The 13,846-nt window shown below is 48.0% G+C and overlaps 1 protein-coding gene across 2 annotated transcripts in view; it reads left to right on the forward strand.

Moving 5' to 3' along the window:
- Positions 1-334: 334 nt before the first annotated feature.
- IL16 (interleukin 16) overlaps positions 335-13,846 on the forward strand; it is a 77,585-nt gene continuing 64,073 nt past the window's right edge. Inside the window, exon 1 of one of the 2 annotated variants that reach the window (XM_040969990.1) lies at positions 335-661. In XM_040969990.1, the coding sequence (XP_040825924.1) occupies positions 350-661 (312 nt within the window). In that variant the 5' untranslated portion in view covers positions 335-349. The remainder of the gene's footprint in view (positions 662-13,846) is intronic. The other variant, XM_040969989.1, reaches the window with a different exon arrangement.

A 13,846-nucleotide genomic window follows, 5' to 3' on the forward strand; every position in this document is an offset into this window, starting at 1 on the left:
CTTTTCACGTGACTCTGACTGCTGGCTCTTCTGCTGGCACCAGGTTAGTTGACACATCCTGGGACTAAGTCTCCATAAGGCTAGTAGCTGCAGGGGAAGCATGAACCATTGGGACCCACCAAGTCCCTCTGACTGGCTAGCTGGAAGGGCTAAAGACTCTCGGACCACTTGCCCTTTGGCGGCTCAGTTCCAGTGTCCCATGTCAGCAACCAGTCACATTGCTTCTTCACATTTCCTCTTTTCTCCAGGGACTCGCGAAGTGGCAGCTAAGCCCAGTGCAATCACCACCCGTCAGCCACAGGCCCGAGAGCAGGAAAGGAAGAAAGGCAGCTTGACTTCCTCTCTGAGGATGGAGCCACACAGCCGTGCTGGGAAGAGCAAAAAGTCTGCCAAATTCCGGTCCATTTCCCGCTCCCTGATCCTCTGTAATGCTAAGACCAGTGACGATGGCTCTAGCCCTGATGAGAGATACCCTGATCCCTTTGAGATTTCGCTGGGCCAGGGCAAAGAGGGAATTTTCCACTCATCTGTGCAGCTGGCAGACACGTCGGAGGCTGGGCCCAGCAGCATTCCTGATCTAGCGCTGGCCTCGGAGGCTGCTCCACTGCCAGCAGCTGGGAGCGATCAAGGCAAGAAGGGTAGGAGAATGTTCTTCATGAAGGTATGCCCAGCCTTGGAGAGGGCCTGGGGTCGGTTTCTGGTTCTATGAACTGAAGTCTTGGATCCATTTGGTCTTTAGCATGCAGGGAGCCAAGGAGTTATGATTCTCAACAGTAAATGGCAAGGGAAGAGTTGAGGCAGATCCAGTTGGAACTGGAGCAGTGAGCATGGGAGGGAGTGATTCAGGCCCAGCAGATACTCTTGCTTGTGGGACTCAAGCACTTTATCAAAGGCATACTGAGTCTAGATCCCTGAGGGGAAATATTGAGTGTAAAAGTCAGTACCCCAAGAAGTTCTCATTGTGAGATAGGCAATCTTGAGAACTCCATGGGCTGGTCAAACTACACATACCTGAGACTTAGCGGAATGGGTGTATAGGGGTCTGGCACTGATCAGGTAACAGGTAGAGCCACCACTTGCAATGCTAGTATCCTTCCCATGTGGATGCTGGTTCGTGTCCTGGATGCTCTACTTCCAATCAAGCTCCTTGCTAACGGCCTGAATGATAGCAGTGGAAGATGGCCTTGGTGTTTGGTTCCATGACACCCACATGGGAGACCTGGATAAAACGCTCGCCTACCTGCCCCAGCACTGGCCATTTGGAGAGTAAAATAGCAAATGAATGATCTGCCCTCTGTCTCTGTAATTTTGTCAACATTCTTTTTTTTAAAAGATTTATTTTTATTATTTTTTTTATTGGAAAGGCAGATATACAGAGAGGAGAGACAGAGAGGTAGATCTTCCGTCTGATGATTCACTCCCCAAGTGAGCTCAACGGCCGATGCTATGCCGATCTGAAGCCAGGAGACTTCCGGGTCTCCCATGCGGGTGCAGGGTCCCAAAGCTTTGGACCGTCCTCGACTGCTTTCCCCGGCCACAGGCAGGGAGCTGGAAGGGAAGCGAGGCTGCCGGGATAGAACCGGCGCCCATATGGGATCCTGGGCGTGCAAGGCGAGGACCTTAACCACTTGCGCCACCGCGCCGGGCCCTCTGTCAACATTCTTAAAGAAATCCTTTTAAAAAAAGAAATCAGAAATGGGTATATAAGACCCAGGTTGGGAGGAAGCCCAGTGGCAAGCAGGGTCCGAAGTTAAGGCTAGGTGAGCCTGCTGTCTGAGTGCTGACTATGACCCTGGCTGGATGCCCTCTGCCAGTTTCAACACAGGTTTGGGTGCTAAGGTTAACAATATAAAGCCAGAAGTAATAGTTGTGACCTGCCAAGATGCGGAATGCTTCTTTTCTATTAGACTTCCTAACGCTGTAGTTGTCCTGATGGCACAGAGGTGGCTGGGTACCCGTGAGATGCAGGCAGATGTGAAGGCTTGACTCAGCTGAGCCCCTCTGGTGCCTTCTACCAAGAAGTGATCTCTCAAGGAGCTTTGGCTCATGACTGTTCTCCCAGTGATCTCCCAAGTGGCTGTGTCCTGCAAAGAGGGGAGGAACTCCAGGGCCTTTGAATGGAGTCAGAACCTTTGTCCCTCTCTCCTTCTGTAGTGCTGCCAACACATGGAGACAGCTCCAATGACCTCCAGAGAGCATCCTCACATCCCCTGCCCGACAGCCCCTCTGCCACCATCCCGGCAGCTCTCCTGGGTCATGGCCCCTCCTGACCTGGGCTGCTAAAGGAGAAGGAGAATGCAGTGCAGGGAAAAGCAGATGGCATTCCAATCCAAAAGTCAGATTGATTTCCTACACCCCAACGTTCGCCAGACTAGAACTCAACCACACAGAACTCAGTCATCACTTCAGGATCCTGGCAGATTCCTATGAAGCATGATGATGCCAGGTCATTGCATCGTGGTCTCCTGAGCCTCTCTGACTCTGAGCCCCTCTTACAAGTCCAGGTCCTGCCCTCAGAAAATGTGTTTAGAGTCAATACTATACTCCCAGAAGGAGGGAAGGCTAGGAGGGCTGTAGGGGCCTGCGGAGGGTGTGTTCAGAGGAAGATGGAAACATGTCTGGGCTAGTGGGGGAGGGGTGTCCTTTCCTTCTCTCAGGAAACAGCCAAGGAGCACCTGCAGGTGCCAGGTGCTGCTGCAGGAAGGAAGCAAAGCAGGGACCCTACCCTTGTCTAACTTGTATTCTGGTAGCGGGTCACAACTCAGTGTGACAACTCAGCCCACGAAAGGTCGTTGAGTAGGGAAACCTCTGAAGAAGTCATAAGCAGGATAAGGGAAGAGAGAAAGCATGAAGAGATTGGCAAGGTTATTACAGAGACTTCTCCAAACAAGAGCCTGCAGGAGGCAGAGGAGTGAGCCATGGAGGCCAGGAGGCCGCCGCAGCAGAGGGAACGGCATAGGCAAAGGCAGGACAAGGGTGTGTGCGCAAGGAGCATCAGGGAGACAGAATGCATGGGAAATAGCAAGGGGGAAGGCCGGAGACAAAGCCAAGGTGGCAGCCAGGAGCTGGGGAGAGGACTGTGGCAAGTACTTGGTGGTTTATTTTAAGAAGGCTCGGAGACTGAGGAAGGAGAGGAAAGTCAGATTTATGGCTGGAAGGAGCACTCTGGCAGGTGGACCAGGAACCAGGCATGCAGAGAAGCTGTCTTGGGGTGCTGGCATAACCCAGGCCAACAAGGGTGTAGCTTGGACCCGGGAAGGAAGTATGAGGGCAGGAGAGGTTGGAGAACCAGAGAGGCACTGGGGTGGGGCATATTTTCTGGGTAAAGCTGACATGGCCTATTGCTAGAAGGAAGTTGTGTCCTGAGTACTCCAGAAGGAAGGAAGGGAGGGAGAGAGGAAGGGGTGCCCATGTCCTAACCAGGGGCACAGAAGGGACATGGGAAAGGCGGACAATGTAGGCTGATTTATGAGAGAGCAAGGTTTTTCCTTGGCAGGCAGGTATGGGTTTGTGGGATAGGATTCCTGCAGGAGGGATTTTGTATCAGCAATGTGCTCCCCATCCTGCAGGAGCGAGTCTGCAACTTGGGGTCTCTGCAGGTGCAGGAGAAGCTGGGTCCTTGGGAGAAGACAGAGGGCCAGGGGTCAATGTGGGCATGGCAGGAGGCAAGTGGGAGAGCCCAGGACAAGCTTTTTCTTCTCTGTCCTTTGGTCAGTTTGCAAAGTGCTTCTGGTCATTACTCTCTTCCCGCCAACCCTTGGGAGGACTGTAGTCACAGCAGAAGACGGAGTGTCCTCTGGGTGGGTGGGTGGGTGGGCTTTCACCCTGACTCCTCCTGGATGGTCTCTACCTTTTAGGCTTCTTGCGGGTGAGGTCCCTGACAATCTAATTTGAATCTGAATGCCGCCATTGTTTCACCTGTTAAAGAGAGAAGGTTCACAAGGCTGTGTACACTCTCCTGGGATTTAGCAAAGTCGAGTTACTAAGCATTGGTATGAAAACATCCAGTTACAACAGTACCAGGCATATGGTAATTGCTTGATGAATATCATTATCTTCCTGTTGTAGTATGAGGGCACTGTTTTTGAGCGCAGGAGTTAACAAGTCCAGCAGCCTTCTAGGTATGGTCCTCAGGATGCCAGTTGGTGGGTAAGAGTCCATAAGGAGATGCTATTTGATGATCCTGATTTGAGGAACACAAACTGTTGGGACAGTGCCAGTGTCCCACAGCCTACCCTCCACCCCCGTCCTGAGGACTCATGGACCCAACACCTACCATGCAGGTGGGCACAAAGACCTTGGTTAGGAGACCCATATCCACCAGATCCCCTACTCCTGGGGCTCTCAGACCCAGCACCTACCATGCAGGCAGGCCCCAGGATCTGGATCACGTAAACTGGAACCTGCCAAACTCATCTCACCCACCTCTCCTGGGACTCGTAGACCCAGCATCTACCATGCAGGTGGGCCCAGGGACTTAGACCAGGAGTCCCAGGCCCTCCAAACCCCTACCCCTGGGGCTCATGGATCCAGTACCCACCTTACAGGTGGGCTGAAAGTCCTGGGACAGATGACCCAGGCCCCTCTGGACTCCCAGGCCTTAGGACTCATAGATCCGACACTCATCACCCAAGTGGGTTGCCCTAGGACTTGGGCCAGGTGACCCAGGCTCAGCCACACCCCCCACCACCCCACTTACCCCTGGGGCTCACAGATTCAGCCCCGACTGCACAGGTAGGTCCAAGGACCCAGGCTAGGTGACCTGGACCCCACCGGCTCCCCACCGGCTCCCCACCGGCTCCCCACCCTTCTGTGGGATTCTTGGACCCAACCCCCCACCCCTTGGTACAGGTGGGTCCAAGGACCTGGGCCAGGAGAGTCTATTAAAGACTCCAGTGCACTGGGTGGAGCCACCTCTTGTGATGCAGGATCCCATATTTGAGTTCTTACTTTAAGTTATAGCTGCTCTGCTTCCAATCCAGCTTCCTGCTAATACACCTGGGAAAGCAGTAGAAGATGGTTCAAGTCTAAGGGCCTGTGCACTCATGGGGGAGACTCCTGGCTTCAGCTTGGCACAGCCCTGGCTATTGTTGAATCAGAAGTTGGAAGCTTTCTCTGTCCCTCTCTTTCACTCTTTGTTGCTCTGCCTTTCAAATAAATTAATTTAAAAAATCCATTAGTGAATTTTGAGCAAGCGTGGGTTTTAGTTGTCTGAGCAGGGCTCACCAAGGATGTGGGGAAATGTCACAGGTGAGAGCTGGTGCCAATATTCCTTCCACTCAGGGGCACACCCACCTCTGTCTCACTCTTGTGGCTGCCCTGGACTGCTTCCTTCCCTGCCATTTCTTTCTGCCCTGGAGCTGTCCCTGTAGGACATGACTCAGTTGGCCTGGATGGACTCCTCAGCCCCCAGCAATGCCATGGTTACTCGGAGTTCAACACAAACTCTGGAATGAGGTCCCCGTGACCTCAGCCTTTCCTCTGACGTGCCTCATGAAAAGTAAAGAAGAGGAAGTCTTAAGGCAGCTGGCATACACTTTTTTTTTAAAGCCTGATGAGGAATTGTGTTTGGCACAAACTGGGACTGAGTAAATGTGCCCATGGACACACACACGTGGGTGTCACCAGAGCTGGATGGACACACCCGTGGGTGGAGTCCCCAGGAAGTGTTTGCATCTGTGCTGTGCGGGAAGGCACTGGCTGGGCTCTGTCTGCCTCACCCTGGAGTGCACTCAGCAGGAGGGGGTTGCAGACCATGTCTCCTAAACCAGCAGAGAGAAGGCCAGATGGATCAGACCTAGTGTGTTGAAAGGCGGAAAATGATCTCCCACCATCCCCCCAATGCCCAGAACATCCAGGGCTGTATCAGGCTGAATCCAGAAGCCAGAATCTTGACCTCAGGTCTCCCAGGTGGGTGGCAGGGGTCCAAGTGTGTGGGCCATCACGCTGCTGCCCAGGGTACACACGGGCAGGAAGCTGGAATCAGAGAGCAAGCCTGGAACTGGAATCCAGGTGCCCAGTAGGATGCGGGCACCTGGTTGGCATCTGGCCCTCTGCCCTAACACCCACACTGAAGCAGGCTGTTTAAATGCCCTTTAAGCAGGATAGCCAGGGCTAAGGGAGGAAGCTCAGCCAGGCAGGGCTGCTTGTTCCAACTTCCCCCTCTGCGTCCAACTTCTTCTCTTTTCCCCTTCAGGATTTTCTTGCTGTTGCTCTAACTGTTGCCAGATGCCTGTGAGGAACTATCCTCTGGAAATGATGAAACATACTTGATTCCATCCCCTAGGGAGCTTGCCAATGGGAGAAAGGAACATGGCAGGTGGGCATTGTGGTGCTGCTTGGGACATGTATCAGAGTGCCTGGTTCAAGTTCCGGCTCCTCTTCTGTCAATCGTTTCTTGCTAATGTGTGTCCTGTAAGGCAATAGATAATGACTCAGGGGCTTGGGTCCTGCTCCCAGTTTCCACCGGCTGTTGTAGCTCCTGGGGGGAGTAAACCAAAGAGTGAGAGATCTCTCTCTTTCTTCACCTCTCTGTTGCTCTGCCTTTTAAATAAATGAAAATAAAAGTTAAAAAAAAGAAAGTACAGATGTAAGCATAGTTAATCTTGTCCTTTGTCCCTGCAAGCTGTTGTTTTGTTTAGATTCTTCTTTTTAAAAGACTTGCTTTTTTTCAAAGACAGAGAGAGAAAGGCGAGAGATATCATCTTCCATCTACTGATTCACTCTCCCAAATGGCTGTGATGGCCATGACTGGGCCAGGTTGACGCCAGGAGCCAGGAACTCCGTCCACATCTCCCGTGTAGGTGGCAGACACCCAAGCACTTGAGCTGTCTTCTGCTCCTTTCCCAGGCATATTATCAGGTGGCTGGATCAGAAGCTGTAGAGCAAACAGGCAGTTGCTTAACACGCTCTACAGCAATGCTGGTTCCTTTTCAGCTTCTTAAGGAAAGATCCCAACAGGGGATGACAAGCAGCAAAGCAGTCATAGCCTGTGAAGAGTCTTCCAGCCTGTTTTGCTGTTGCTGAAGCACGATACCACAGGCTGGGTAGTTTATACCAAGAGGTGTCCTTGGTGGAAACCTCTTGTGGCTCTGAAGGCTGGGAGTCCTAAGGCATCACACCTGCACTTGAGAATGACCCTCATGCTGCCCCACAGCAAAGCGGGAGGTGAAGGGCCACTGATCACCTGCAAAGGGAACAGAGCTTGAAGCTCAACTGGCTTTGTCACAGTGGCAGTCACCCCTTAACTGGACTCCTCCTCCAACACTGTTGCCTCGGGGATGCAGGTGGCCGTGCATGAGCTCTTGGGAAACATTCAGGTCTTGCGGGGGCTTGCTCTAAGGCTTCAGAGAGGAAGGGGCTGGCTGAATCTCTGGGAGGCGTCAGGCATCTCAGAAGTACGCGAAGGAGTCCTTCTTGCCTTTCCTTCCAGGAAGCTGGTTGGCTCAAGTCCAGCAGCCAGCTTCCCTGGAGGGCTGGGATGAGCCAGCGTACTTGGTGTGCGGGTTGCGGGATGGAGGTGGAAGTGGAAATGGATAGGGCAGGAGGGAGAGGCTGCTGTGTCCACACCCCGCAAGTCAGGCCTGGTTCCAGATGCACTAAGGATCCTTTTTAAAGAAATCACTGTCTAGCCCAAGGTCATAAAGTCTTTTATGTTCTTTCTGGAAGCTTTGTTGTTTCATCTTTCATGTTTGGAACGTCAGTGTTAGGAAATCAAGTTTTAGATAGGCTGTGAGGTGAGGGTAACTTTTTCCAGTGGTCATGGCCCTGATATTTGAGAAGTGTGCACTTGACCCATTGCTTAGCATGGTCAAGGCAGTGTCTGGTGTCTTGCATCAAAGACAATACATTTCTTTCTTTTTTCCTTTCTTTCTTTCTTTCTTTCTTTCTTTCTTTCTTTCTTTCTTTCTTTCTTTCTTTCTTTCTTTCTTTCTTTCTTTCTTCCTTCCTTCCTTCCTTCCTTCCTTCCTTCCTTCCTTCCTTCCTTCCTTCCTCCCTCTCTCTTTTTAAAAGGATTTGATTTTTATTGGAGAGGTCAATTTAGAGAGGAGAGTCAGAGAAGCTGGAAGTGAAGTGGAGCAGCTGGGAAATGAACTGGAACCCATATGGAATACTGGCACTTACAGGTGGAGCATTAGCCAGTTGAGCTAATGCACTGAGTCCCAGGACAACACATTCCTATAGGCCTGTTTCCAGCTTCTCCCTTCGAATCTGTTAGCTGTATATCTTTTTAATCCTTACACTAATATCACATGGTTTTAATTGCTGTAATTTTCTACTAAGTTTTCCAAAATCTGGCTAACTCTGTCCTCCAGTGCTGGGATTTTTTTCTTTCCCTGATAGTGAATTCACTCTACAGATCCACTTAAAGAGAATGAGCATCTTTATAAAATTCAGTCTGGAACTCAATTCACATGATGTATTTCTCCAAAGTTTGTTGATCATTTCAGTTTATTTCATACTATTTTTTTGAATAATCTCGTGCTCTTTCTTTTTTGCAGTTTTTTTGTATTCTTTCACCCTCTGTTTCAAGGAGTGGTCTACTGTACAATATTGAATACAGGTGGTGATAACAGGTGTCATGTTTAAGTTTGTTTCTTTCTACTCACAGTTGGTCATTTTTGTTTGTTTTTGAGTGAGGGAAGGACAGCAGGAGGGAGGGCGAGAGCTCTCTCATCTGCTAGTTCACTCCCCGAAGGCCTGGCATGCCTGGATTGGGGCTGGGAGCAGAAACACAGTGCAGATCCCTGGTGTGGGCAGAAGGCTTAGAGCCATCACTGCTGCCTGCCGTCTGCTTTAGTAGGAATCTGGAATCGGAGCCAACGCTAGGGTTCAAATCCAGGCAGATATGGGAGCAGAGTGTTTTTGCCACTAAGCTTAAATGCTTATTATCTGGCAAAGAATTTTTCTTTTTTCTTTCTTCTTTCTTTTTACTATTACATTGCATTATGCGACACAGTTTTTTACGCACTGGGATGCCCCCACCCCTCCTCACACCCTCCCCTCCCCCCATGGTGGATTCTTCCACCTTGCTGCATTGCCACAGTTCAAGTTCAGTTGCGATTCTTTCATTGCAAGCATATACCAAGCATAGAGTCCAGCATCTTATTGTCCAGATAAGTTCAACGGCTTCTTGTGGAGAACATCTCTGGTTTGAAGGTAGAGCCGGCAGAGTGTCATCCCGACCAATCAAAAGCCCCAGCATAACATCAGCAACAATCCACAATGCCATGTGGCAAAGAATTTTTATACCCTCCTCTTCATGAATTATTATTGAATTTTATACAGTAAGTTTTTCCCTAAATGCATTAAAATGATCACAGAGATTTTTCTACTTTTTTGAGTTAATTACATTGATTGATTTTGGAGCATATTTATGTAATCTTGTATATATTTATTCAACTTAGTTATATTATACTTTTAGCATGAATATGAATTTGGTGTGCTAATATTTCTTTAGTGGTTGCTATTAATTATGTTTACAATAGGGTGTAGCCTAAAATTTACCTTCTTATTGTATCCTTGTCCAGTTTTCATACTATTAGTTAAGAAATATTTCCTCTTTTCCTTTCTATGGAATAGCTTGACAAATACTGGTGCTTTAAAAAAAATGGTTGGAAGAGTTCACTAACTAGCCATCAGGCCCAGAGATTTCCTCGGGGAAAGATCTTAAATTACCATTGAGATGATTTAGCAGATACAGGGCTATTCAGATTTTTAATTTCTCCCAGCATCAGTTTTGGAGAGATGGTTTTTCATTCTGGGAATTTGTTTCTTCTGGATGTCCAAAATAATTAGCACAATAATTAATTAGCTTAATCACTTAGGATAAATAGAACCCAAATAATATGGGCCTGGTGCAGTGGCTCAATTGGCTAATCCTCCCTGCCTCCAGAACCAGGATCCCATAAGGGCACTGGTTTGTGTCCCAGCTGCCCAGCTGATGCACTTCCCATCCAGTTCCCTGCTTGTGGCATTTTAATTGAAATTTTATTCATGTCATTTAGATATACATGAACCTATAAAGAAGGATAGAAATACTGTGTACTCTTTTTCAGCTTCTCTAGTGCAACACTACAACCAGAATATTGTTATTGATATAACCCACTAATGTTAGTCTTTCTCTTACATGTTTGTATATTCCCATTTGTGAATATGCGCATCTCTTTCTCCCTGATTGGTTCCTAGATGGATTATTTCATACAGAACCTATTATGACTCGTTCTAGTCACTGGCAATTTGCAGAGATAGAACACACATGCATATACACACTCATATACACGTGTGGTTGTTGATGCAGTATTCTGTATTTGTATATTAAGTCAAGTTTGAATAGCATATTTTCCAGATTTTTTTTTATCAATTCCAGCTAATAGTTACTGATATTTGTATATTTCTTCTCTTAGTTCCATTAGCTTTCATTTTATAATGTAATTTGGGATCCAATGATAAACTTTTATTATTATTTGCTTTCTTTCTTTTTTTACAAGGATGTCTAGATATGAACTAGGAATCTTTTTAAAAATTTAATATTTATTTATTATTATTGGAAAGGCAAATTCACAGAGAGGAGATACAGACAGAAAGATCTACCACCTGCTGGTTCACTACCTAAGTGGCTATAATGGCTGGAGTTGAGCTGATTTGAAGCCAGGAGCCAGGAGCCTCTTCCAGGTCTCCCATGTGGGTACAGGGTCCCAAGGCTGTCCTTGACTGCTTTCCCAGGCCATAAGCAGGGAGCTGGATGGGAAGTGGAACAGCTAGGACACAAACTAGTGTCCGTATGGGATCCCAGTTTTTGATGGGGGAAGGTTACCTAATTTAGCCACTGCCCCGTGCCCATATTATTTGGTTTCTATTTATTCCAAGTGCTTTATATTTTGTCTTCTCTCTTCTTGCCTTATTTTGATTTAATATATTTTAACTCCATTTTTCTTTTTCATTCCTTAGTTAAAATTTAAATGTATTAATCATTAAAACATAAACACACACTGTTAATACATTATTCTCCTATAAAATAGTATCATGAACCAATGCTAGGACCTTGGAGTGCACGAGTGTATTTGCATCTGCCCACATTTTTTAGATAACTGTTATGCATTTTAATTGTGCATACACTTAAAACTCCAAAGCCTTTCATTATTATTAACCATGCACAGTCAAAATTCATTTGCCTTAATTTGCGTGCCTGTCACGGTCATAATTGTCTATTCCTTCCTGCATCTGTGTGTCTCGCTGACATCAAGTGTCTTCAGTCTTAGGCAGGCATGCAAGGGGCAAGAGAGCAATAGATCTACAGGCCAACTGTCTAAATACTTAGAAGGTATAAATCAAAAAAACAAATAGGGCAAAAAATGATGAGTTCTGCCCACTACCTTGACAAATATGCATTTTCCAGAGCTGGGATGGCCAAGTTCAGTCAAGCCCTTAGATTTGTCCCACTCCTGCCCTGGAGGATGATCTTGACCACTGGCCACGATCCCCTTTCTCTCTTGCAGCTCTCAGCACTATTTGGCTTGTATGCAAGCATGTAAACATCAGTGATGTGCTTTTCTTAAAATGATTTATTATTTGTTGAAGAGGCAGAAAGAGAGAAAGAATGCTTCTATTGGCTGGTTCACTCTCTAAAGGTCCACAGCTGGGTTGGGTTGCACCTGGCTGAAGATGAGAGCCAGGAACTCAATTTACGACTTTCACCAGGGTGACAAGAGTCCAACTACTTCAACCATTGCCACTGTTCCCCAGGGTCTGTATCAGCAGGAAACGAGTCAGGAGATAGACCCAAGAATCGAACCCAAGACGAGATCTCCTAATTACTAAAATAAATGCTTGCCCTGCCTGCAATTTTATTGATTTATATTTAACATGTATTCATTTAGTGGAAAATAGGAGAAAAAGAGAGAGAGAGGAGAAAGAGAGAGAGAGAATATCTTCCAACTGTTGGTTCACTTCCTAAAGGGGTGCAGCAGCCAGAGCTGGGCCAGGCTTCATCTAGGAGCCAAGAAATGCTGTGTTCTCCCGCAGATGGTGGCAGATACCATGTTCCGCTGTTTCCCTAGGAACATTTGCTTGGAGCTGGATCAGCAGTAGAGAGTAGCTGGTTCTCGCACTAGCACGCCCATGTGGAATGCTGGTGTTGCAAGTGCCGGCTTAACACTCAGCCACATGATGCCAGGCTCCTGCCTGAAATTTTCTGTCACCCCCGAGCCCTTGAAAGCAACCACCCTGGCATTCTCTCCACCAGAACTGCGAATACCAGTGGTTTGATGTGCTCTTGATATGGTAGACCCAGGGGAGAGATGAGGTTGGGAAGTAAACTCTGCTGATAGAATCTGATGCTTCCCACCATGATGGAGGCTCAGTTTCTCTCGAGCTAATGATAGACCTGCAGCCCTGTGTTTACGCATACTGGAGCTGAAGCTGGTGCTTTGTTCATGGCACTGTGGGACACAGAACTCGATGAGACTGGGAACTGGCATGTCGTAAAGACTGTAAATATTTGTGGGAAGAATGGTTGCATACAGCAACATAATGAGTTCCCCTTAAGACAGCAAGTCTATTGGCATGGCTTGAATTTGCATTGATTTTTTTTTTTTTTGAGCTGGTACATGGATTTACACTGGACCTTGCTTTGGGTACTCTCTCTGGCTGGGGTTTGGAACCCCTGGGCAGCAGAGAAGAACAGACATGTGGCAGAATTCTCCCTCCTGGAGTTGCCTTCCCAAAAGGTTATGAAACACTTCCACACACATGGCCATGTCTTCTGGCATGTGGAAAATGCCACTTTCTTTTATAAATTCAAAAGCACGGTTAGGAAAAGTCACTACCCCTATTAGCATGACTCAGGATGTGATGAGGTCAGCCCAACCGTCTGCATCCCTGGCATGTGTGCAGGGGTGGAGGGAGGGTGGTCAAGGTCACCCTGGAGCCGGCAAGCTGCTCAGCCTGTGGCTTTGAGGTCCAGGCTTCCTTGGCAAGTGGGAAACCCAATCCTTTGGCCGCTTGCCTCTTCCTGCCACAGAAGGAGCGGCCTGGGGGAGGGAGGCTTGGCACTCCAGGACTCCCACGAAGCCAACTGCACGCCCTGAGCCTGGGGGAGTGTGGGGGGAAGGTATGGGTGGTCCGGGTGCAGGAAGTGGGGAAGGGCTGCCCGCAGGTTGACCCCTGTTGCCTGGCTGACTGTCCCCAGGTCTGCGTGGTGTGTGGTTGCTGTGTCTCCCTGGCCAGAAGCTGTTTTCTTAGAAGCTGGTTTTGTAAGCTGTCCTTTGAACCTCCCCGGTTCTGGCGAGACATGGTTCGGTGAGTGTAGACGCGTGTGCTGGAAGGAAGCACAATGAAGGACTTTAGGAAGAATTAGGAAGTCATCTGGCTTTCCAGTTCTGTCCACGGGCCTCTCCATGTGTGCCCAACAACCCACCTCTGCCTCGTGGGTCACTGCCTCCGCACCTGTGACATCACTGCTCCCTGGCCTGGATTATCTTACCCACCTCATCTTCATGAACCCAAATCTTAGTCATCCTCTGGGGTTCTGCTCCGATTGAACATTTGCCCTGTGAGTCTTTCTTCATTTCCTTTTAGTACCCTCCCTCTCCCCAATTTCCACCATTTCTACTTGAACCGGCAGACAACAATAGGAAAAATGCTTCCATTCAAGAGTGATTCTGAGTGTTAGCTATAGATAAAAATGTGCTGTATCCACTTTTTTTTTTTTTTGCTTCTACCCCCAGATTAGGAAGGTATCTCAAACAAATAAAAAATATTCAACATGTGAACCCATGCAGGTATCATAATTTACTATTTGAAGATCTTTTAATTTCATTTTAAATATTGAATATAGGAAAGTAAG

Source organism: Ochotona curzoniae, unplaced genomic scaffold (genome assembly GCF_017591425.1).
Source record: "Ochotona curzoniae isolate NIBS_2020 unplaced genomic scaffold, NIBS_Ocur_1.0 scaffold_4701, whole genome shotgun sequence".
NCBI lineage: Eukaryota > Metazoa > Chordata > Mammalia > Lagomorpha > Ochotonidae > Ochotona > Ochotona curzoniae.